The sequence below is a fragment of the Cebidichthys violaceus genome, unplaced genomic scaffold (assembly GCF_023349555.1).
Source record: "Cebidichthys violaceus isolate CVI_PGR_0920_01 unplaced genomic scaffold, fCebVio1.0.p SCAF_9, whole genome shotgun sequence".
Lineage (NCBI taxonomy): Eukaryota > Metazoa > Chordata > Actinopteri > Perciformes > Stichaeidae > Cebidichthys > Cebidichthys violaceus.
In genome coordinates, this window is record NW_027176975.1 from 3,158,877 (window position 1) to 3,182,647 (window position 23,771).

Sequence of the window (23,771 nt, forward strand, 5' to 3'; positions counted from 1 at the left end):
CTATCTTTTGTTTCACCTCCGAACCGAGAGGTGAGTGTTTCTTCCAGATATTGAACATTTTAAGTAGATTATCTGAGCCGACGTGTTGCAGTGCTGAACGCCCGGTGGCTTTCATTGTTGCTGAAACTGAGTTTCTTTACAACAGTTGGCTTCTTTCCAAATGGTAGCTCCGTTACAACAGTCTTCAAACAGGGCTGCGCGACAGAGACTTCATGTCGAGAAGACTTCGCGAAGAGATGCTGTGACAAAGACTTGTGTAACGGCCCCCCACCCACAACCACTGCTGCCAGCACCACAACCACTGCTGCAAGCACCACTGCTGCCAGCACCACAACCACTGCTGCCAGCACCACAACCACTGCTGCCAGCACCACACCCACTGCTGCCAGTGCCACAACCACTGCTTCCAGCGCCACACCCACTGCTTCCAGTGCCACACCCACTGCTTCCAGCGTCATACCCACTGGCTCCAGTGTCACACCCACTGCTTCCAGCGTCATACCCACTGGTTCCTGCGTCACACCCACTGGTTCCAGCGTCACACCCACTGGTTCCAGTGTCCTCCTCCTGCTGGCATCCTCAGCCATCATCACCCTCTTTCTCTGAGGCAATGGAGCAGCTACACATTCAAAATATTTCTCTTCTTTCATACCCAATTTGTACAACTCAAGAAGAGTAAACAAAGTCTCATTGTGTAAAAGCTGAATGCAGGTCGATATTTGTTCAATAAAAACTAAATGGATCAACCATTGACTTGTTAAATTTGCAAGTATGGAAGACTGGATGCTGTGTGTTTGTGTCTGCAGCCATTTTTTGATGAAATTCCTTTGCAAGACATCGGCCTCCATGGAGGTGGATACTTTTCAAAGAAGAAGACCAAACCAACGGGCGAGAGGCCTTCATCGTCTCTCCCACCATCTGGAAGGAGCACAAACCAACAGGTGAGACACCTCCTTCACATCTACCTCTGTGAAAGAGAGCAAATAAGTGGAAGACTGGTTCGCCTATGACGGGTAAGATTCCCCCCCCCCGTGAAACCTGGGGACAACCTAAGACAGGCACAGCCACGAGTACTTGACCTCAACGCCACTGTGAGCAGGCACAGTGTAATGGACAGGCCTGAGACTGAACCTTAATGATAACTTAATAAATGAACATCATGCTGTTGAAGAAGACTGGAAACTAGAGATTGAAACCATAAACTCATGTTTCCAATGTTTACTGAGGGAATAAATCAAGAGAGAAGTAGAGTCATTTTAGACTAGACTTCTATACAACCAGAGGAGTCGCCCCCTGCTGGACACTAGAGAGAATGCAAGACTCCTGCAGCATTGTTCCTTTTTGGGTTACACTGCATGACAATAAAAATGAATAAATACCAAAAATGTTGAATCTTTTCATCGCATTGATTTAAGAATATTTAAGAATGTAGATTGCGTTAATCTTTTATCACAAGGAGCTGTTAATAAAGCTGAGTGATAGTTAAAGTAACAATACCAAGGTGTACAAATGATCCACAAGTGAAAGAATGGCCTCTTTTGGAGTATGACAATATATGCTATATGATACATAATACAAGTGAATTATTATTGCAGATAAATCAACGTGAAAGCATTTCATTGTCGTAGCTAGTCGAGAGATAGTGTTTGTTGTGTCATTGTGTTCATCCTAACACAATCTTTCTTTTTTTTTTCTTTTTTTTTCTTTTTTCTTTTTCCTTCTTTTCTTCTTTCTTTTTTTCTTTTTTCTTTTTCTTTTTTTCTTTTTCGTTCTTTCTTTTTTTCTGTTTTCTTTTATTATTATTATTGTTGGGAAAATTACAGTTAAGTTAAGATCATGCAGCAAATAAGAAAACACATCCATCATGATACATGTCAGATATATCAAGTGTATTATGGATTATTACCAGTGGTGGTTTACTGCACTGTACACTTTTGAGGTACTTGTACTTTCCTGTATTTCCATTTATACATTTCAGAGGCAAATATAGTACTTATTACTCCACTGCATGTATTTGATAACCTAAGTTACTGGTTACTTTGTAGATTCTGACAAATAAAACAAAAATAGAATCAAGAAATAACTTACGATGTATCAATATAGGTTAAGATACGTTTATTGATCCCTACGGGGAACCAACTACCCAGCAGTATATAAAGTATTAATGAGCTCTACGTTTACCACCTTCAACAGTAAAGTTTTTATGCATCAATAATTATAATTATAATATAAATTATTCTGAAAAGGGCCATTGTGCATAGTGAGTACTTTTACTTTTGGTACTCCACCAAAACAGCCTTTTGGACCCCCACCAGTCCAGGTTCAAAGTGGGTCACTCGACGGAGACGGCCCTCCTTGCGGTGACAGAGTCGCTTCACGCTGCGAGAGCTAACTCTCTCTCCTCTGTCCTGATTCTCCTGGACTTGTCTGCGGCGTTTGACACTGTGAACCATCAAATCCTCCTCTCCACCCTTGAGGGGATGGGCGTCTCAGGCTCTGCACTCTCCCTGTTTGCATCCTACCTGACGGGTCGATCCTACCAGGTGACCTGGAGGGGGGCCGTGTCGGAACCACGCATGCTGACTACGGGGGTTCTGCAAGGTTCAGTCCTGGGCCCCCTTCTCTTCTCGCTCTACACAACATCTCTGGGTTCTGTTATTCGCTCGCATGACTTCTCTTACCATTGTTATGCCGATGACATCCAGCTGGTCTTGTCATTTCCCCCCGGTGACACCCAAGTGGAGACGCGCATCGCTGCGTGTTTGGCTGACATCTCGAAGTGGATGACGACACACCACCTCAAGCTCAACCTAGACAAAACTGAGCTACTGTTCCTCCCGGGGAAGGGTTGCCCACACCGGGACCTGTCCATCACCATTGATGATACCGGGGTGACGCCAACTCGGACTGCGAGGAACCTGGGTGTGACCCTGGATGACCAACTGTCATTCTCGGCAAACATTTCATCCGTTACACGCTCCTGCAGATTCCTGCTCTACAACATCAGGAGGATTCTCCTCTTCCTCACTGACGAGACGGTGCAGGTTCTCATCCAGGCTCTTGTCATCTCCCGCCTGGACTACTGCAACTCTCTACTCGCCGGAGCCCCGGCGTCGGCCATCAGACCTCTGGAGCTTTTCCAGAAAGCCGCAGCTCGCCTGGTGTTCAATCGCCCCAAGTTCTCCCACACAACTTCCTTTCTCCGTTCTCCACACTGGCTCCCTGTAAGAGCTCGCATCCAGTTTAAGACTCTGGTGCTAGCCTACAGGGCAGTGAAAGGAACAGCTCCTTCCTATCTCCAGGCCACGGTCAAGCCTTACACCCCCGCCCGACCACTTGGCTCTGCTGCCTCGGGGCGATCGGTCGCCCCGTCGCTCAGAGGTCCCGGTGGCCGATCGACCCGGTCACGTCTGTTTTCTGTCCTGGCCCCACAGTGGTGGAATGAACTTCCCACTGACATCAGGACAGCGGAGTCGCTGCCCATCTTTCATCAGGCTGAAGACCCACCTCTTCAGGAAGTGCTACCCTGAGCCTTCCACTCAGCACTTATTGTATTCATACTAGCTTGTTGCACTTATTGTATTCGTATTACTTATAGCACTAACTGTTTTTCTTGTTTCTGTACTTTGGCTCTGAGTTATGCTCTGCTTCATGCTCTTAGATGCTTGTTTGGAAAAGGAAATGTACTTATGACTTCTGGTGACTAGTAGTTCTTTTGATTACCAATGTTGATGCACTTATTGTAAGTCGCTTTGGATAAAAGCGTCTGCTAAATGACTGTAATGTAATGTAATGTACTTTAAGTATATTTTGATGCTATTACTTTTGCACTCTGTAAAATGTTGAGAGCAGGACTTCAGTATTTCTACATTGTAGTCGTGCTACTTGTAGAGAAGTACAAGATCTGACATCAAAGCTGAGACATTATGGTCTCACTGGACCTTTAACTCCGTAACACTCAGAGAGAAACGATGCGGGTTGACGAGAAAACAAGAGTTTTATTTGTCACACTTTTATAAATGGGGCTCAGCTCACAGCCTTCAGGCGAAAATATGTACTGTTCCTCAGCATCAGCATCAGCATCAACACACACACACACACACACACACACACACACACACACACACACACACACACACACACACACACACACACACACACACACACACATCTTCACGAGCAGAATGCAGAGACTCACTTCCAATGAGAGAGATTTAAAACAGAAGCATAGACACAGTATTCGCTCCTCGTTGTTGATCTATTTTTACCGCAGTGGCAACAAAGCAAACTGGGGGTCATGATGCATTTGAACACGAGCGTAGGGCATCGGCTATGAAGCGGTAAAAAATAGGCCCAGAGCATTTAGCGGATATGATTAAAGAGCGCATTCTCGCACGTGCACCCTGCTCTGCAGCGACCCTCTCGCTATGTCAAAGGCTCTCCATTCACAGTTAGCCACTGGTAATAAGTGCATTGTCAGCTCAGCCAGCGCACACACATATATATAAAATGCTGGGAGACTCGACATACGTGAAAATAATGTCACATGAAATTATTCGTGAGGATCAGAGAGCGAATCAACAAGAGCTAAAAGTTGGCTTTAAATTAAAAAAAACAAAAAGTAAAGTCACTGTGGATAAAAGGGAGTTTCATGGACGGATACCTGGAGGAAATGTCATGATATACACACACACATACACACAAGCACACACAAGCACACACACACGCACACACACACACACACACACACACACTCACAAACACTGTAAAAAACAATATCCATCAAATCTTAACATTACCAACAACCTAAATCTCTTTACAAAACATCTGGTAGCACACATCATACCCTGACAAAATATCCCCAAAAAGTTGAGCATTGCATTTATAAATTAGATACACTGAGTAGTAATTTAAATTATGCATTTATATTATATATATGTTAAGACTGTTAAACCACAGCGAGGGGCTCAAAGTGGGCAAACTGGATTCAAAAGTTTCAGAGACCAAAAACCAAAAAAACGGCTCATACAAACAACCGTCCAGGCAGACAAACTATACAAAGCACCAAACTGAGGATAAATGTACAGCCAGTGTTGCCACTTTAACACGTGAGGCCCGCGTCGTCTGAAGGTCTCGCTGTCATTCGGGGGGACAAACAGCAGGTGGCGCTGCAGACCGGCGCTGCAGACCGGCTCCACTCCGGGAGACGATCACTGGTCTTTGTCGTGCATCTGCTGCTGCATCTTATTCAGCATCTCCTGCATCCTCTTCAGCTGCAGACAGAGATGACCTTTGGTTAAACTCCTGAAAACATCCTGAATCTGATGCTGGCGTGTGTTTGATCCTAAAATAGACTAAAGATCACGAAGACGCTGACTTAAAAGGTAAAAATCACTGCTGTGGATTTAAATATGTGGCGGGAAAACATATATGATATGGAGCTGACCAATAATTCACGACTTAAGACATTAAGTTCAAGTAAGATCCTTTCAGTCACACAACATGTGGTACTGGTTGGACCATTAAATTACTTTGAAGTTACATTAAACATTCTCTCAGTGGTGAATGCGCTTCATGCAATCGTTGCTCAGTGACCTGAGACGGGGACATCGTGCTACACCGTCACCTCCCAAGATCTTTGACTCTTCTAGGATACATTCATGAAAAATAGAAAGAGAAATCAATACAAAAACAGCGAAAGACGCTCCTCACCTCTTCGTCTTTCATTTTGATTAGTTTCTCGGTCTCAACATCTGGAGTGGACAGCGGCAGGATGGGGATGGGACTCTCCATACGGTTGTCCTGAGCCAGTTTACTGAGGAGGACGAGGAAGAAGAACAGTAGGAGGAGGAAGAGGAGAAGGTGAAGCAGACACATCTGTCCTGAAATCTGAAACCATCAGCAGATGTTTCCTAAACATTCTCTCCCGTCTTCACATACCTGGTCATCTCCTGGATGCACTGCGCTCTGTAGTTCTCGTAGTGGACGTCGCAGGTCACGTCTTTGAGGTCGTGCATGTGTGAACGGATCAGCATGTTCCTCAATTTCACAAAGTCGCAGTGCGACTGGTTCTCCACTGAGGAAAAGACAAACGTAGAACGAGTGAATGATCCGACGCGGACGACGTTCACGCTGCAATAGCAGGAGGACGACGTCCGGACGTACCTTCAACGATTCCCCAGGGGTACAGCCTCCCTCTCACCCGCTGCCCTCGAGCCTCCACCACCGTGTTACTGCCGATCACAGCGAACGGGGTGCACTCCTGCACACAGAGACACGACGGTGGCTTATCGTTTTGTTTTTAACCCTGATCTATCCAGAGAAAGCTGACTGAGGTACACATTCACACAGTTAGACACATTCACAAAAACTTTGTTTTAAGGTCACTTAAAGGGTTTGAAGGTCACTTCGATGAAGATTTAGAGGCGGATATCTAAACGTCTTGGCACATAAAACTATCACCTGGATGACTTGACATCCCACGAGCAGGAAGTGACATCATTTCTTATCGCTCTTAAAGCTGCGGTGTAAAGGAGTTGGTCGGTGAGGTTGCTAGATTGCCACCGACTGAAACTTCTCGGTGGCCAACGTGAAAACGCGAATGACTATTCTAGAGCCAGAGTTTGGTTTGTCCTTTCTGGGCTTCTGTAGAAACATGGCTGCAGGCTCCGTGAAGAGAACCCACTTCATATGTAGACACAAATGTGTCTTTCTAAGGTAACGAAAACACAACCATTCTTATTTTCAGGTGATTAAACAAAGTTTAATAGTATTATATTTAATTTATGTCAATAGATCCTCCTTATTGCTACACACTGTCCCTTTAAGCCCATTCCTGTTGGTGTCTTGTCAGTATTTTCTGAGAGAGGGCGTGTTAAAAAAAAATCCTGGCATTGACCCAGAGTGAGAAAACGTGTTTTTCCTGTAAACATATTACAAGTGAAATGACCTCAATCTGAGGCCAAAGTTACAGTTACTTCCACTTACAGTGAATCAGCTCAATATCTGGACTCAGGTATCCGACTGCTCAGACTCACCTTCAGCTCTTTGTCGAGCTGTTTGAACTCTTCATCCTCATCAGAGTCACATTCGGGGAACTGGTACACTTTGATCCCAAACTTGTCTATTTCCTCTCGTATCTAAAGACGAATCAGATGAACGGTTAACGGTGACCAGACGGTGAACACATGCTGAATTCACCGTGGAGCTGCACTTCCGGGACTCACTCTGTCTTTGAGCTTTTTGATCTCGTTGGGCGTGAGGCAGTCGGCTTTTGCGATGAGTGGAATTATGTTCACCTTTTCGTGCAGAGCCTTCATGAACTCCACGTCCACCGGACGCAGCCTGTGGAGGAGAAAAACCCCGGAGTGAGAAGGAAGTAAAGTGAGAGCAAAGCCTGCGTCTCTACATTCAAGACGGAGAGACTCGGGGTGCATCCCAAGTCTCTTAATTGCATCCCCGTTTCACTCACGTAATGCGTTATTTCTGATTTCTGATTGTGACATAATTATTAAATAACCCAGAATATGATTATGGTGTTTTTTGCACACTGGAATTAATTAATTAGACTCAATGTTTCGGGGGAAATTGAAATGATATAACAACTCCTGATAAATGATGATAAATGATGTAAAAAAAGCTCTCGCTGACTTTAATTGTATCCATAATAAAATTATTATTATTGAAGGAAATATTAGATCATGAAAAGACAAATCTTTCTAATAAATGAAGAAAGTTGTTTGTGGTTCTTTTGTTGTTCAGACCTACAATGAACACATATTTAAACCAGACGGTGAATCAGAAAACATATCAAATATAATATTAGAGTTTAATCTGTGATCTGTCTTCACTCTGGTATGAAACTCCAGTGATATTAAGAAAAATCAGATCAGTCCATCAGCTGCAGCATCCAATCGCATCACTGATGAACAATGAGGGGGCGTGTCTTCCTGGAAGGCTTTTCTAGTCCCTCCTCGCTCACGGCTCCTCGGAGAAATAAGAGCTTTGGGGACGGCCATCACTGAACCATCCCGACCCCTTAGGTCAGTGGTTCCCAAACGTATTCTGTCAAGCCCCCCCCCCCTTTGATGATATAGGAACATTGTAACACCTGTGCCGGTGTGGCTCTGCCTTAAATACCCTCTCCAGGTGGCAGCCGCTCTACCTGGAAGGAAGACCTTCGTTGACTGGCTGACCACAGGAGCTGTTAACATTGAGCTACTTGTTTTGGCCGCCAGCTCGTTGTCTCCCCGTCTCTTGTTCCAGTCTCTGGGTCGGGCTCTGACATATTGGGGGCTTGTCCATTTCTAGCTGACCCGGTGTCTGCATTGACTTCTGCATTGAGTGAGGATTACGGTGAAGCTTGGCTGAGTATGGGCCGTTTGATGGCTTGGCTGCGGAGTGGCCTAAAAGGTTTTCCTTCTGTACTTGTTGTTTGCTACGGCTTCTGTTGAGGATGTCTGTGAGAGCTCCATCAGAGGAGCTATTGGAACGTTGTTCTCGAAGAGCAGTCGGTGAAAATTGCTGAGCATTTTGAGATGGATGTGGGGGATAAGCGCTTGAAGGAGAACACGAAAAACATCTTGAAAGAAAATCTGTGTGACGTGGGTGTTCTACATGCTGGTGGGTCCGGTGCGGACACGTTTGGTGCATCTGGTTCCAGTGAAGCTCGGGTGAGTCACGTTCCGGAGTTAACTTTTGAGCAGCGCAAAGAGCTACTCTTGTTGCAAGTTGAAATGAAAAGACTTGAACTGGAAGAGCGCAGGTTGAGTTTGAGAGATGTTGGAGACGTGAGGCAGGTCGCTGCTGGTTCTGATGGTTCTGATGGTTCTGCTGGGCCTTCGCGTGCTTTTGATGTTGCCGTGAATCTGAGGTTGGTTCCTCTATAAACTCTATAAAATATTTGTTTTTTTCTTCTCAAACAAGACAACAACACATCCAGCAATGATTGATGTGGATCTACTTTGCTCTGACTGCTTTCATTAAAAGCTTTTTGTGACATTCAGATGCAGCTTTAACAAAGTGACTCACGGTGCTTGTTCACGTGATCGGTGGGTCTCCAAGTGTCTTTTCAGTTTAGTGGGCTTCATACTGTCAGTATTTTAAGACCCACGACACACACTGGGGTCTCTCTTGTTGTCCGACCATAGGGCTCGTAAAGGGACAGATACGCCTTCTTATATTTTATTGCTTTTACCTTTTTTTGTGCCGTTGTTGTGGAGTTCATGTCGCCTGTTACAGTTGTGAAAGACTTGACATCTGATTTGCGCTTTATACCAGTCACACATCTGTCCATTTTGGTACATCACTTCCTTCCTATCGCTTATCTCTTTCTCTCTCTCTCTCTCTCTCTCTCTGTCTCTCTCTGTCTGTCTCTATCTCTGTCTCTGCCTCTCTCTGTCTGTCTCTATCTCTGTCTCTGCCTCTCTCTGTCTGTCTCTATCTCTGTCTCTCTCTCTGTCTGTCTCTATCTCTGTCTCTCTTTGTCTGTCTGTCTCTATCTCTGTCTCTCTCTGTCTCTCTCTCTGTCTGTCTCTATCTCTGTCTCTCTCTCTGTCTGTCTCTATCTCTGTCTCTCTTTGTCTGTCTGTCTCTATCTCTGTCTCTCTCTCTCTCTCTCTCTCTCTCTCTCTCTCTCTCTGTCTCTCTCTGTCTGTCTCTATCTCTGTCTCTGCCTCTCTCTGTCTGTCTCTATCTCTGTCTCTCTCTCTGTCTGTCTCTATCTCTGTCTCTCTTTGTCTGTCTGTCTCTATCTCTGTCTCTCTCTGTCTCTATCTCTGTCTCTATCTCTGTCTCTCTCTGTCTCTATCTCTGTCTCTCTCTGTCTCTCTCTGTCTCTCTCTCTGTCTCTCTCTCTGTCTCTCTCTCTCTCTCTCTCTCTCTCTCTCTGTCTGTCTGTCTGTCTGTCTCTCTCTCTCTCTCTGTTTATTTATATTTTATTTTTATTACTTAGGTGCAACCATATGATATAGTGCCCTATCTTTACAACTTGTTTGCAAGTTTTACCGGTGTGTGTTTGTGTGTGTGTGTGTGTGTGTGTTTGTGTGTGTGTGTGTGTGGGTTGGTGCCTTATGTTTTGATGCTTTTAATGGTTTTATGAGAAGCACTTTGAATTACCTTGTTGTTGAAGTGTGCTATACATATAAACTTGCCTTGTGTTGCCTTGCCTATGTGCTGAAACAAACTCATTCTCTTGCTTTGGAGGGGAACACATTGGAAGAAACATACCATAAGTGTGTGTGTGTGTGTGTGTGTGTGTGTGTGTGTGTGTGTGTGTGTGTGTGTGTGTGTGTAATTACCCGTGCCCAAATGGAGGGATGAAGTAGAGGCAGCAGTGGACTCGGTTGTCCTGGATGTTCTTTCTGTTCAGCCCGCTCTCATCTCTGAAGTACTGCTCAAACTGCTGATCTATGTAGTCTGTGATCGGCTTCCAGCTAAGACACACACACACACACACACACACACACACACACACACACACGCAGCACAGACTACATTAGCAGCTCCTCTGGGCACTGTGAATTCAAGCGAGCAGGCTGAATCGGGCACACGTCCAGCGGGTCTTCCGGCTCACCACTCGTTGTTGTTGACGGCGTCTCCGAACCCCGGCGTGTCCACGATGGTCAGCTTGAGCTTGACCCCTTTCTCCTCGATGTCGACAGTGTGCTTGATGATCTCCACGGTTTGGTTGATGCGCTCTGCGAAGCATCAGACACAGAGAGGCGAGACGGTGACGGGGAGCAAACGAGGTGAAGCGGCTGAGCGAGCGGGTCGGGGATGAAGTGGAACGAGACGGTTGATGGTGCAAAACGAGCCCTGATGGAGTAACTCAGGTCTTTAAAGTGTCTTTCTGTGCCTTCAGCAATGGTGGACACCCTATGGACACTATGGACATTGAGGTTATAAATATATACTTTCATTTTAGCAAACGGGAATAAATTTAGTGCATTTTCTTGGGGACTATTTTCAGCGAGGGATTGATACACATTTGTTGACATTTCTCTCGCTTGTGCAACCTGATTTCATGAATAACTAGTTTGAAACAAGCTAGAAGTTGCTACGAACGAGGACAGGAGGAACTTAGCGACGGATTATCGACCAGCTGGTGAAACGGTGTCTTTATACGGCGACTCGAGTATTTACAGGAGCAGGACGGTGAATAAACTACAGTGTCCGTGTTCATCGGAATGAAGGAATTGGTGCAATGGTGAGCTTTAGATATAAACGATACGGAGGAAGAAGATAAATTAGGCTTTACGCTACGCAGACAAGAGGCTGCTTATTAGTGAGGTCAAGGGTCAACGTCACCAGACTTCTCCTTTAACTGCGCGACAGTAGATGGTCCGCAGCGCTAAATGCTGCCAGTTGAATGAACTCAACTGGACTTCTTCGCCCTAGCTGTGTGACGACCGGTGCTACAGATAAATAACAGAGACCCACCTTCAGCGTTCAGTAGCTTCCTGTCCTTGTAGAGGTCTGTGAGGAAGAGGCTGTTGACCAGAGTGGATTTGCCCATACCAGACTCTCCTGCGCAGACAGACAAGAATTGTCACAAGGTGCACAAGTCCAGTTCACTTTTCTGTCACGTTTTTTTTTCGGCTACAAAACTCACCTGCCACCATCAGCGTGAAGTCAAAGCCTTTCTTCACCGACTTCCTGTGGACCTGGTTGGGCAGAGTTGCGAAACCCACGTACTGCTTCTCCTGGGACCGAAGAAGAAACGACACAAAGGAGAAGAAGAAGAAGAAGAAGAAGAAGAAGGATTATAAACAGGAAAACAACAGCTGTTTGGATGAATTGATGAATTGTTTCAGTCATTTTTCAAACAAAAAATGTTAAATATTCTCTGACTACAGCTTCTCATTTGTGAAGATTTGTTGCCTTTTCTCTATATTATGTGATAAAAAAATTGCTGTTTTTCACAATCTTGCAAACATGTAATCCATTACTAGAAAAACAATACTCACTAATAATCTAGTCATGGAAATATTAGTTAATTGCAGCCAAATCGTCCTGATGAATCAACTGTTTAACATTGCAGAAGTCCAAAGTGATGTCTTCAAATGTCTTCTCACTTGTTTTGGTGGAAGGTAACCTCCTACATTTACTTCATGTAAGTACTGCATTTAAGTTCAATTTTAAGGTACTTGTACTTTACTTGAGTATTTCTATTTTCTGCTACTTTAGTTTAAGATAAGATGATTATACTTCATGTCGCTAAGCTGTGTAATGTGTTAATATAATATGCATTATTCTGAAATGGGCCATTCTGCAAAAATGAGTACTTTTACTTTTGGTACCTTAAGTAAAAAAACTTCTCGCTGAGTATTTCCACACTGTGGTATTACCATGTGTATTTCAGTAAAAGACGGAGTACTTCTTCCACCGCTGCACGAGACAAACACAAGTAGCAGATGACCACATTTGAGAAACTAGAACCGGAGATTATGATTTATTATTTGTCTTTTTTTGTTGTTGCTTGAAACATAGTTGAAAAGATGAACTGGTTATCAAGAAAGTTACTTATTCATTTTTCAGCTCTCCGATAAAACACCAGAAGCCAATAAAAAAAACCACCACAACAGACAGGCGGCGTCTGTAACGCAGAAAATCTACAACTCCATGGAAAAAAAAAACATGTGCGCAGCATTCCTTTTGTGAGCAGCTGAGAATAAACCGGCGCCTCAGATTTTCCACAGAAACGCACAAAAGAGAGCCATGGGGACACCAAGTCCCCCCCCCCCCCCCCCCACACACACACACACACACACACACACACACACTGTGGCGCACAGTATGGCCCGACTAGTCCTGCAGGGATTCCTCCGCTGCATCTGGCAGAACGTCATCTTCAGCCGGACAGTACGCAGACATGAACGCACACTGCGGGGACAGAAGCTGCATTCAGCGGACCTGAAAAGCTCTGCAAACACGCCAGCCAAGCGAACAGTCAGAGTCCTTATAAGCTGTCATAACATGTCACGGGCATTTCCGACGGTCCCCTCGGGTGAGGGTTCCATACACACACACACACACACACACACACACACACACACACACACACACACACACACACACACACACACACACACACAAAAACACAGGCGGTGCAATCAGTGCATGGCAGACACACTTGTCTTGAATCCAGAGGAGAGAGAGAATAAGGAAATCTGTACACAAAAGAAAAGTCATCTCAGCAGTGACTCTGTCTCTGGAGGTCTCACACACCTCCACACAAAGGATGCTGGCGGTGAGTCCACAGGTGTTAGAGTGACCCTGAACCCCTGTCTTTATTGTGAACAATGTTCCACTCTTTTTTTTCTTATTTTTATCTATTTCCACCCCTCAGGAATCCAACTTTTTACCTTCTGCCTGGCCGTTCTCACTCGTGGGCACAGCAGCCGTTCCACCAGTTTTTCTTGCAGCATGATGGCATCCATCCCAAACCGCTCCGAAACCGACGGACGCAAATAGCTACGGGTCTCAGAAAATTTGAAAAACAGCCCAGCAGGGAGGAAGGGAACAAAAAAAAAAAGAAAAGTGAAGCCTTCGAGAACCTTGAGGAACTCGTCCCTCGCTCTGTGTCGGCTCCCCGAGTTGTCGCTAACACACTTCTTTCCTGCCCTCCTACTTTCCTTCTCTTGAGTCCCTTTCTTTCCTTTTCATTTCTCTCTTTCCTCAGCCCCGCAGCGCTCCGACTCTCCCTGTTCAGACAGGTACGGAGGAATTCTCGCAGAGAGAGAGAGGGAGACGGAGAGAGGGAGAGGGAGAGAGAGAGAGAGAGAGAGGTGGCAATTTGAGGGAGGAAACAAGGAAACAAGGGAGGGATGGAAGAAGCGAGCGTCTAAAAGAAACTCATTCATTCGGCCCGTATTCCCTCCCCCCCAGCACCGACAGTTGAAAAATAAAACTCCACACACTGAGAGAAATCACCAGAGAAAGAGAGAAGGAAACAGACAAGAACGTCTAGATGCAGAGAAAAAAAAACACACACTTGCTTGAACTTGACGGTGACAAAAGCTGCAGAACAGATAAAGACACAAACACTGCAAGTACAGGCCTGTGGAGTGAGTTTATCAAGAGAAACATGTCAATCCATGTGTTACTTCACTGTGTGTGTGACTCTGTGTGTGTGTGTGTGTGTGTGTGTGTGTGTGTGTGAGAACAGAGGCTGCTCAGCATCATGTAGACCAGTGCTTTTGTATAATTATTTGTATTCATGTATCACCACTTTTAAAGATGCGGTGGGAGAAGTACTACGAGCTTTTACTGAAGTGAAACAAAACAATGTGTGAAAAATCCTACTTAAATCAAAGTACAGAAGTGTTGGCAGCAACATGCACTGACAGTAATCAAAGTAAAAGTACTTGTTCTGCAGACAGATGGGTGAAGTGTTAATGCTGATGGGGCTCTTTTAAAAACGTTTAAAAAACTGCATTCTGTGTTGTTTTTTTGCATTTCTATTTATTCTGAAGAATATAAAACATACAATAGAAATACTTCATTTAAGTTCAAGTACCTCTAAATTGCGCTACGTTTTATTTAATGTCAAATCAAAATGGAATAAATAATAATTAAACATTAGATCTGCAGTTTAAGCTGCAGCTCACAGTTGCCGGTATAGTCAGTTTTCCAGGTTAGCGCCCAGAAACACTGCCCGTTTTTATGCTAAGCTAAGCTAACCAGCTTTACTGAAGGGACTCACGAGCGGCATCGATCTTCTCATCTGAATCTCGGTAAGAACACAAATGAACATATTTCCCCAAAATGTCAAACTCTTCCTTCAGTATTGACGTTATTTCACGTGTGTCACATCAATCAATCGATTGGTTTCATTGAGTTGTTCAAACTAATTCCTACAGCAGGCATCCACAACGCCTTTTATTAAAAACTAAAAAACATGGTGGAAGCTCTGGTCTAGACTGTAATGAAAAGGATGTAAAGATCAGTCACCATGTCGTGTGTGTGTGTGTGTGTGTGTGTGTGTGTGTGTGTGTGTGTGTGTAGAGGTGAACGAGGTACATTTCATGGCAGAGGTTGCAGCCGATTGCTTCCAGATGTGACGGCGGTGTGTGTGTGTGTGTGTGTGTGTGTGTGTGTCTGGCTCAAACATGATGTTGGCCGCAGAGCTGAAATGCTCTTTGAAATAAAGGACCTTTTTTTTTTTTCTTCTTCTTTTCTTTCCCCCAAAAGTGGGCACACCCGGCGGCGATGCCACGTACAGGATGTGACGATCCCACTCCACGCCACCAGAGGGCGACAGAGGCCTCGACTCAGACGAAGAGTTTAGGGTTTTTGAGTCGACTGATGCCTCCTGAGAGGGGAAAGAAACCCTCTCATCCACGGTGGTGGTGCGAGATGAAGAGTTCAGGTCCTTGTAGACATGACAGTGATAGTGTGTGTGTGTGTGTGTGTGTGTGTGTGTGTGTGTGTGTGGAGGGGGGGGGTTGGGGTCAATCTCAATAGAGCAAAAGAACAGATGTCATGAAATGAAATGGAGTTGCAAAAGCCCCCCCGGATAAGCCCCCCCCCCCTACACTTTCAGTCTCTCTCAGTGGCCAGATGTCCCTTCCACTCACCAGAGACAGGGACTAATCTAGTCTCCAGTCACACCTTCTTTGTTGCTTTCAACTTTCAACACAATGTCCAATTAAACATCATCTCCCATTACTAAGTGAAGCCAGCAGAAAGCAGGTCTCGTATAACCCGTTAGTATTCACAGCCTCCCTCCAGACCCTCAACGTGATGTGGTTGCGGCTCGCTCTGAGGTGAGTTCAAAGTTCTGGTACCAGATTGGAATAAAGGACCATTTAGATCACAGAGTTGGATTATGAACTGTGGATAGAGGTCTGGAGGTCGTTTTAGTTCTGCCGTGTTTTATCGGCTAAAAGTGCCAAATTAACCAAATTAATTATAGTTTTTTTCTGAGATGAAATGGAGATTTTAATAAAGTCGCTAACGAAGCAAGCAAAAGAAAAAAAAATGACATCAATAGTTTTGTAATCATCCAAATATCCATGTTAAATATGATGAAATAAAGCGTTTCACATATTTGGGTTCCAAACCATTCATCTTTCATTCATATATTTTAAGTTTTCCTCTTTCGTCTCACTTTCACTTCATCACTTCCTCACTCTTGTGAAATGGGAAGAAAAAAAAACGAAAACTAAATACACAACGAACTGCTCATCAGTCAAACTCATGAAATATCAATAAAAGATGCAGATGTTTTCCACCGCAGTCTGAACAGCTGGATCCGGATCTTAAGTATAAGAAAAGGACAAACTCCTTATTGCTGCTTTGGAGAGACTTTAAGTTGTCAAAGTCGCTCTCTGGCCTCTTCCAGCTGATCAAACACAGGTTAACAGAAGGTGGAGTAGAGGGACCGGCAGGTGCAGAGGGACGTTAAGGACAAACACGAGTCACGACTGATGACAGGAAGCAGAGCGGCAGGCTGTGAGGGAGCGACGTAAACACTCTTCTTGTCGTCTTTGGCTTTCACACGATCCTATATCGGTTCATTCTGTGGTTCGCTCATTTTGTCTCGTCGCATCTATTCTCTCTCCGTTCTCTCTCCCTACTGCTGCAGCTGTTGTTGCAAGCATTCAAAACGTGGATCGTTCAGCCTATAAACTCATCAACCGTCTAAACCCTAAAAAAGACTTTTCATTTTCGCTTATTTAGACGCACAAACCGGAGGATATCTGGCAATTTATTATCATGAACAGATTTTCACAAATTGCTGCGGATCAACTCTCTGTCCATCGACAAATACATGTCTGGATGCAAATGCAATGCTTTGAAGATTACTGATTTAACTGTACTGAACTGTCTGCCATTTGGACAACGTTGTGTTTGAAGAGACGTGGAAGACGTCCAGGATGTGGACAAAATATGACCTCCGACATCGTTTTTTCCCGGTGTTTTTTTTGTTGTTGTTGGTCTTTACAACAAGTATCCGAAGAGACTTGCTGTCAGAGTACTACTTCCGTGCGTGAATGCCCCATGCCTCTGTGTGTCCGTGTATTTGTCAGCCTGTCAACATGTTGGACGGTCCTGCAGAGATCCAGAGATCCAGAGATCAGCCACTCAGTCTGCAGGCAGCACTCAGCGTCTTCCTCTCAGTCAAACAAAGTCCTGAAGGAAACGACTCTGAAAAGGGCCCAGCAGCCAACTCCACTGCCAGCACACACACACACACACACACACACACACACACACACACACACACACACACACACAAATACAAAACCTAATCCAAATAAGTCCGATCCAACAGTGCCAGGCCCTCTCAAGAGGCTACAGTAATGAGATCACGACACAGAAGTCGACTTTTAAATCTTAACAACTCTGAAACATCAGATTACAGTTCGAACTGTAGATTAGATCAGATTGATAACTCGGGTTTAAAATAATGCGATGCGTTCCCGGGTTTAAAAGCACCAAGCTGGCCTGTGACGCGGCAGTGAAGAGCGGTGACCTTTTACTGGTGACTTCTCTGCATCCCCCGGGGCGTCCGGCCAACACTTTCACACCATTAACCCCGGCTGCTTCGCCCCTGAATTTAGTTTTCTTTCCCACCGGCGAGCGAGGCGAGAGAGGGTAAGGGGGGAGATATAAGGGGGAGATAGGAGATGGGTGAGGGGCGTTCGAGACAAAAACACAACACACTCAGGGCTTTGCATCTCTTTAACATGCTAATCTGACAGCATGTAATTGCTCGGGGCAACAATGAAATTGCTTCACCGAAAAAGGACTCTCAAGGCGATCGCAGCCCAGTTTTAGCGTCCGCCTATTCAACCACAATGGAGGCTTGTGTAACCTGGAGTGGTGTTATGGACATGTATCCCTGAGCATTCAGCAGAGGGATCCAAGCGGACGAATGTTTTCATGAAAGAACATTCTTTCTTTGGGAGGTCGCAAGTTGTGTGAAACAAAAATGGAGGACACAACTTCTGATGAGCCAAACTAAGATGTGTCGAAACCACTTAACAAGTATTATCTGTGCCTCCTCTAGAGCACCAGATGTGTATCAATCCGCAGCTGGAAGTAGTCCCCAACCAAAGCACCAATTCATTCCCGGCTGAGGAACGTTTGTTAAAAACTACAGCGCCCAGATATTTTAGGAAATGAAACTACAGATCGGTGACCTGCTCACCTGAATGTGTTGGTCATGTTATGAACCATGACTTCTCATCCATGTTGCGCACACATTGAGCTGAACGCGGATGAGAAGTTGCTGCTATAGAATTAAGAAAAAAGTCCGAGCATCTGTGATTCCACGACAACTGAGCAAACTCGACATGCTGTTGAAGACCATGCGATACGGTCAAAAGCTCAAGAGTAGGCGGGTCTTTAGTTTTGAGGTAAGGTTGCGTGAAACCAAACCTCCTTTAATGGGAATTAAATGCAACATTTTTGTGTTTAATAGTCACAAACGAAGTGTGCGATTGATTGAAGCCTAATTCAGATTGTGTGCGGTTGATCACACAGAGAGCGGTTATGAAATAATCCTAATTCTCTCCGTTCCTTTCATTGGATTACCGCTCAGACTCCTGATCCCCATTTCCAAAGAACTTGTAATCCCAAACTTATCAGGGCCAAAAAAAAAAAAAATACTTGAAAAGATTTTTTCAAAGAATCTCTCTGTATCTGGGTCAACCTCCGGTTACCTTCTAAAAGCTTCCTGAAAGGCACAGCCGGGGAACAAGCTCTGCACAGCGCAGTGCTACGTACAAAACCCTGAGGAGGAAGGGGAGCTACTGCAGGTACAGGACACCAAACACACACACACACACACACACACACACACACACACACACACACACACACAGAGACAGACATACACACATGCTCTACCGGATCTCCACGCATGTTTGCGGCATGACAAAATGAAAGAATGTGCTTGTGAACACATTCGGGGCAGAAAGTCCTCAAACATCAGAGCAAGAGCAAGGGCAAAAAAAACACACTCCAAAGAAAACTTGTAGAGGCAGAGAAACACACACACACACACACACACACACACACACACACACACACACGACGATGACAGAGGCTGCTTTGTCCCACGTGTCCCTTCGTCTTGTTTTAGTGCATTCATACGTTCTCGACTGCGTTGAAACCCTCTGAACTTCTTATTAAATTGGAGTGAAGATCTCAAAAATGTCGCGTTCATTTGGGGGGAAAAAGTGTCTAAAATGATGCACAAGACATTGAGAATGAGTTGAAGCCATAAAGACAACGTTAAAACAACGTCTCTGTTCTGCTGACAAGCCGAGAGCTACAGGGGGTTCAAATCCCCCCCCCCCCCCCCCACACACACACACACACACACACACACACCCTGAGGGATATGCCTATTCCAGCTCTGCAGCTGGTCCACACTGGGAGCTGGTGAGGGTCCCATCTGTGGCAGCGAGAGTGTGTGGGGAAGGTGCAGCAATGGGAAGGAGGAGGAGGAGGAGGAGGAGGAGGAGGGGGAGGAGGAGGAGGAGGAGGAGGAGGAGGAGGAGGAGGAGGAGGAGGAGGAGGAGGGGGGAGAGTCGAGTGTATGTGAAGTGAAGTGACACACGTGCTCGGACGCAAATGCAACTGATGCTGTTTCGCTGTCAAATCAAATTGTTGATGAAGTCATAAATAACGTAATAAGGGCTTCTCACTTTCTGAGGCAACATCTGTATGGTAAATGTCGATAACAAAAGGTTACTAATATGTCGTTAATATGCACACTTTTCCAGAAGGTCAAAGGTCAACTGGACGAGTGAGAAGAGCTTCAAAGACACTTTCCACAACCTGGTGTTTCTCTTATCAATGACAATAACGGATCTTTACAGCATTAGTAAATGACTTATTAACCATTAATAAAGCCATCGTTTACACCTTATACACCCTTTATGAATGGTGGCTTATTAAAACGTGTATGTAAACACGCCATTACCCGGTAAGTATCACTTGTGGCTACAGTGACTCGCTATAAGTAAATAAAGTTATATGACAGAGAGCAGAGGTCTTCAACAGGGGGTCCGCGACCCATAGGGGCTCCGCGAAATATTTGGTTGATTAGACAATTTTTTAAAAAATGTTTCCCAAACATGAATCTGTCCATTATTTTAAGAGTTCAGCATTGTATGCAAGATAACAGGTATGTTTATGAATGGCAGTGGCACTAATAGGCCATCACTCATTTTTGTTTCCACATTTATGTTTTAAAATAAAAACGTCAATTTGAATAGCTTGTATGCGTGATTATCATACAAGGTGTGTTTATGAATGGCAGTGGCCCGACCACCCTACTCACTGTACCTTTAAAATAAATGAATACATGAACCTGTGTATTATTTGAATAGCTTAGTCTTGAATGCACAATAACGAGGTATGTTTATACATGACACTACAGGCCCGGTTTAATATAAAACGAAGGAAAGGATGTTTTTAAAGGCGCCCAAATAATCCTGGATGTGGTTCGTACTCGATGTGCGTCAGGGTGACACGTCTCAGCTATCTGTTGATAGTAAAGCTGACATCGCTATCGTTCCCTCGCTTCTGTTTCTGATCTGTGAGGGAAAAACAACAACTGTTCAGCGAGTATCCACCCACGCGCGGAATAATCGCAGCACGGGATTGTGGGTAGGTCAGATGGCGTCGTCCTCTCGCTATCAGAGAAGTGCTAAAAAAAAAAAAAACGGATTTAAAAAAAAAAAGAAGAAAAAGTCTGTTGCCTGGCAACGTAATATCACAGCAAAGGACGGGGGACGTGTGAGGGAGAGAAACAAGGAAGGAGGAAGAGGAGAAGAAGGGGAGGGGTACGTCATGGAAATATCAATTTAGGATTGATTATCAGTTATGAGTCTTTTTTGCGGTTATGATCTCAGCGTTCACGGAGCGCTATCAGTCTTCTGTTAGTCCTCCTCCTCCGCAGCCTGGATCATCCAGAGATACGCGGGTCAGATGCAGCGTGTGGGAGTGAAGAGCGGCTGAGAACCAAGTGGTAAAAAAAAACAAAACTGTAGTAATCTTAAAAACTGAGCACGAGCGAATCACTACACATTCAGGAGTGGATTTAAGACAGATTGATGGTAATTTGAGGCAGGGGAAGCCTGGGGAGATTATGTGTTCAGTCATTTTGTGTGTGCATCTGTCTGTCTGTCCACGGCTAATCTCACATACTGCTGGACCCATCGGCCTCACACTTCCGGTGCTCATCTGTGACTGCATGCTCAAGGAGGTCTCGTGGTAAAAAAAAAACAATATTTCATTGAGTGCGAGTGACTCCTCCTCACTAATCAAGTTGACCAACCACTGCATCGGTTTGGACTCTTTGGACCGCCTACGGATTGCAAATTGTTCCTCTCTGGATTTGCAATGTCATGGTGGGGCAATTGTATGTGAAACTACGGCTCAGCAAATGACAAACTGAACGGAGCGCGTCTTCTCATGACAGGTAGGAGGAGAGCTAGTTAGCTGTTAGCGGCCCGGCGGGCAGCAACGCAGCGGGACTGACAGTTTCTGTTTAGCTGCACGGACCCGGTGCAGGCGGTCTTCTCGCATATATATACGGTACAAAACCGTATCTGTTGAGCGAGACGGGTGCGATCTGATCTGCTTGCGGTCTAGACTGCAGGCAACCGTGGTTTGGATTCACACATTCAAAAACGTTACAAAAGTGGAAGTTGCAGACACGCGTAGCGGAAATCTACGCTCTCCTCCACAAAGCACATCACTTTGCAACAATCATACTAATCCAGGTTTTCCCAGCAATCCACTCATAAGCTTGTGTGTGTGTGTGTGTGTGTGTGTGTGTGTGTGTGTGTGTGTGTGTGTGTGTGTGTGTGTGTGTGTGTGTGTGTGTGTGTGTGTGTGTGTTGCGTTGGTGGTGACACCACGTGATTGCAATCATTTCAGCTTTTGGCTTTGGTGAATGCAAATCTGTCTGACCTGACCAGCAGGGAGGACAAAGAGCAACCAGGAGACAGAACACAGGACAAATATGAAGACGGGAACCATTTCTGTTGCCCGAGAAAATGATGAACAGTACAGAGAGAAGAAACAAATGATTTGTCCTCTTTTCCATCTCTAGCTCTCTTTTGGTGCTTCACTGATGGACGCTATTTTTAACCCATCAACAGTCAGGTTCCATGAATCACCCCCCCCCCCCCATGCACACTCAGCACGTGCAAATGCTGTCATCAGCCACTATATGCAAAAGAGGAAGCGAAGGGGGGGGGGGGGGGGGGGGGATGAGGAAGGCCCGGGGGGGTGGGGTCGGGTCATCAGAGATGCCGACCTCCCCCTTGCAGGCTCGTGCAGCGGCTGTGTTTCTGAGCTGAACAATGGTTCACTGAAGGCAGCGACTGTTATCACGAGTCGCGCGGATGCAACGTTTATAACTAGGCCGGTCCAATCGGTCGACTTAACGACCGACAACCGGGGAGGAGAGGAGAGGAAGGGATGCTGCCTTTCGGGTACCATGTTGGCTGCTCGCCTTGACGCCGGCCTGCTCCACATATGAGTCTAAAAATGAATCCCCCCCCCCCCCCCCCCCCACACACACACACACACACCACACACACTCCACCGCCTGTCCGTCTGTTGATCCCAGATGAGCCTGTGATGGCATGGATGCCCTCAGAGCATCATGCGTTTATAAAAGGCGCATATCGGCCAAAAAAAAAGAATCGATCCGAAACGTAAATATTGCCGATGCTGCTGTTCTGAAACCGAGGCCGTTCAGCGCGAGGCTGTATCGTGACAACGCATCATATGGAGGGGGGAACAAATGAAATACCACCAGCGCTTCAATAAATACATAAAAACAGGATGCCACTAACCTCTGTGCCATCCTCTATTGGCCGTTACAGGATGGATGAGGAGGTGGAGGAGGAGGAGGCGCAGGTGCAGGGATGCGGAGCGACGCCCAGGGAGACAGAAACATGAAGCAGTCAGTCACCGCGTTGGTCCTCAATAAAACACACTGCTGTGAATCAAATACAATCATAAACAAAAAACATAAAGCACGCTCACCTGTTTTGACCGGGATGCGGCTTTTGTACCGGATGTTGGCCGTCATGTTGACCGCTCTCCTCCCTCGATTTCACTGAAGCGACGGCTCTCAGAAAGCGGCCCCCCCTCGCCTCGCCTCGCCTCCAAAGCACCCGGACGGACAGCAGGAGGGCGGGCCGCAGATGACGGATGATAAGCCCCTCCTCCTCCACACGGACTCGGCCAATCACGCTGCAGAGTTCCCCCACAAGCAGAGTGGATGCACACACAGGATGCCACGAGGAGGGTTTTAGGGTCCAAACCAAACCAACCTCACTGACGTCCATCTAACTCTACATATATTCTGTACGTCGCTTCTCTCTTTGTTGGAAACTTATAAAGCATAAAGGGTCGCAGTGTTTTAGAAATAAATATTTGAGAATCTGTCCCCCAAAATCATAATGTTTAATACCAATCAGATATTTTACAAGCAATCAAAAGGAGAACATTCATACAAACAGCTGCAGCTTCCCTTCATTCAAGGGTTTCTACTCTTTATAACACTTCGAAGAAGACTTTTAAAATGAGTTAATTAGTTAACAAATTAACTAATATTTTGCTGACTAAGGCCCACAAAACACCTCTAACCATTAATTCACAAGACTAGAACACTGCTACACTGTTGTTTGGTTAGTTCATTCATATAATTCCATTTCATTGTATATATTGTGCATTTTTATACTTAATATATATATATTTTTGTTGCTGTAGTGAACAGATGTCCCCTTGAT

General features: G+C 45.3%; 1 protein-coding gene across 2 annotated transcripts; it reads right to left on the reverse strand.

Annotated features, from left to right (window-relative positions):
* Positions 1–3,978: 3,978 nt before the first annotated feature.
* Positions 3,979–23,142, reverse strand: septin5a (septin 5a). 2 transcript variants are annotated; one of them, XM_068703285.1, is made up of 12 exons: positions 23,023–23,142; positions 22,830–22,843; positions 11,612–11,702; positions 11,440–11,526; positions 10,574–10,697; positions 10,299–10,433; positions 7,227–7,344; positions 7,038–7,139; positions 6,166–6,262; positions 5,941–6,076; positions 5,713–5,815; positions 3,979–5,273 (listed from the first exon to the last, which is right to left on the reverse strand). In XM_068703285.1, the coding sequence occupies exons 1-12, from the start codon at positions 23,066–23,068 to the stop codon at positions 5,211–5,213; spliced, it is 1,116 nt and encodes a 371-aa protein (XP_068559386.1). In that variant the 5' UTR covers positions 23,069–23,142; the 3' UTR covers positions 3,979–5,210. The 2 variants fall into 2 exon arrangements, with proteins under 2 accessions (XP_068559386.1, XP_068559385.1); XM_068703284.1 differs by lacking the exons at positions 22,830–22,843; positions 23,023–23,142 and adding an exon at positions 13,365–13,730.
* Positions 23,143–23,771: the final 629 nt, after the last annotated feature.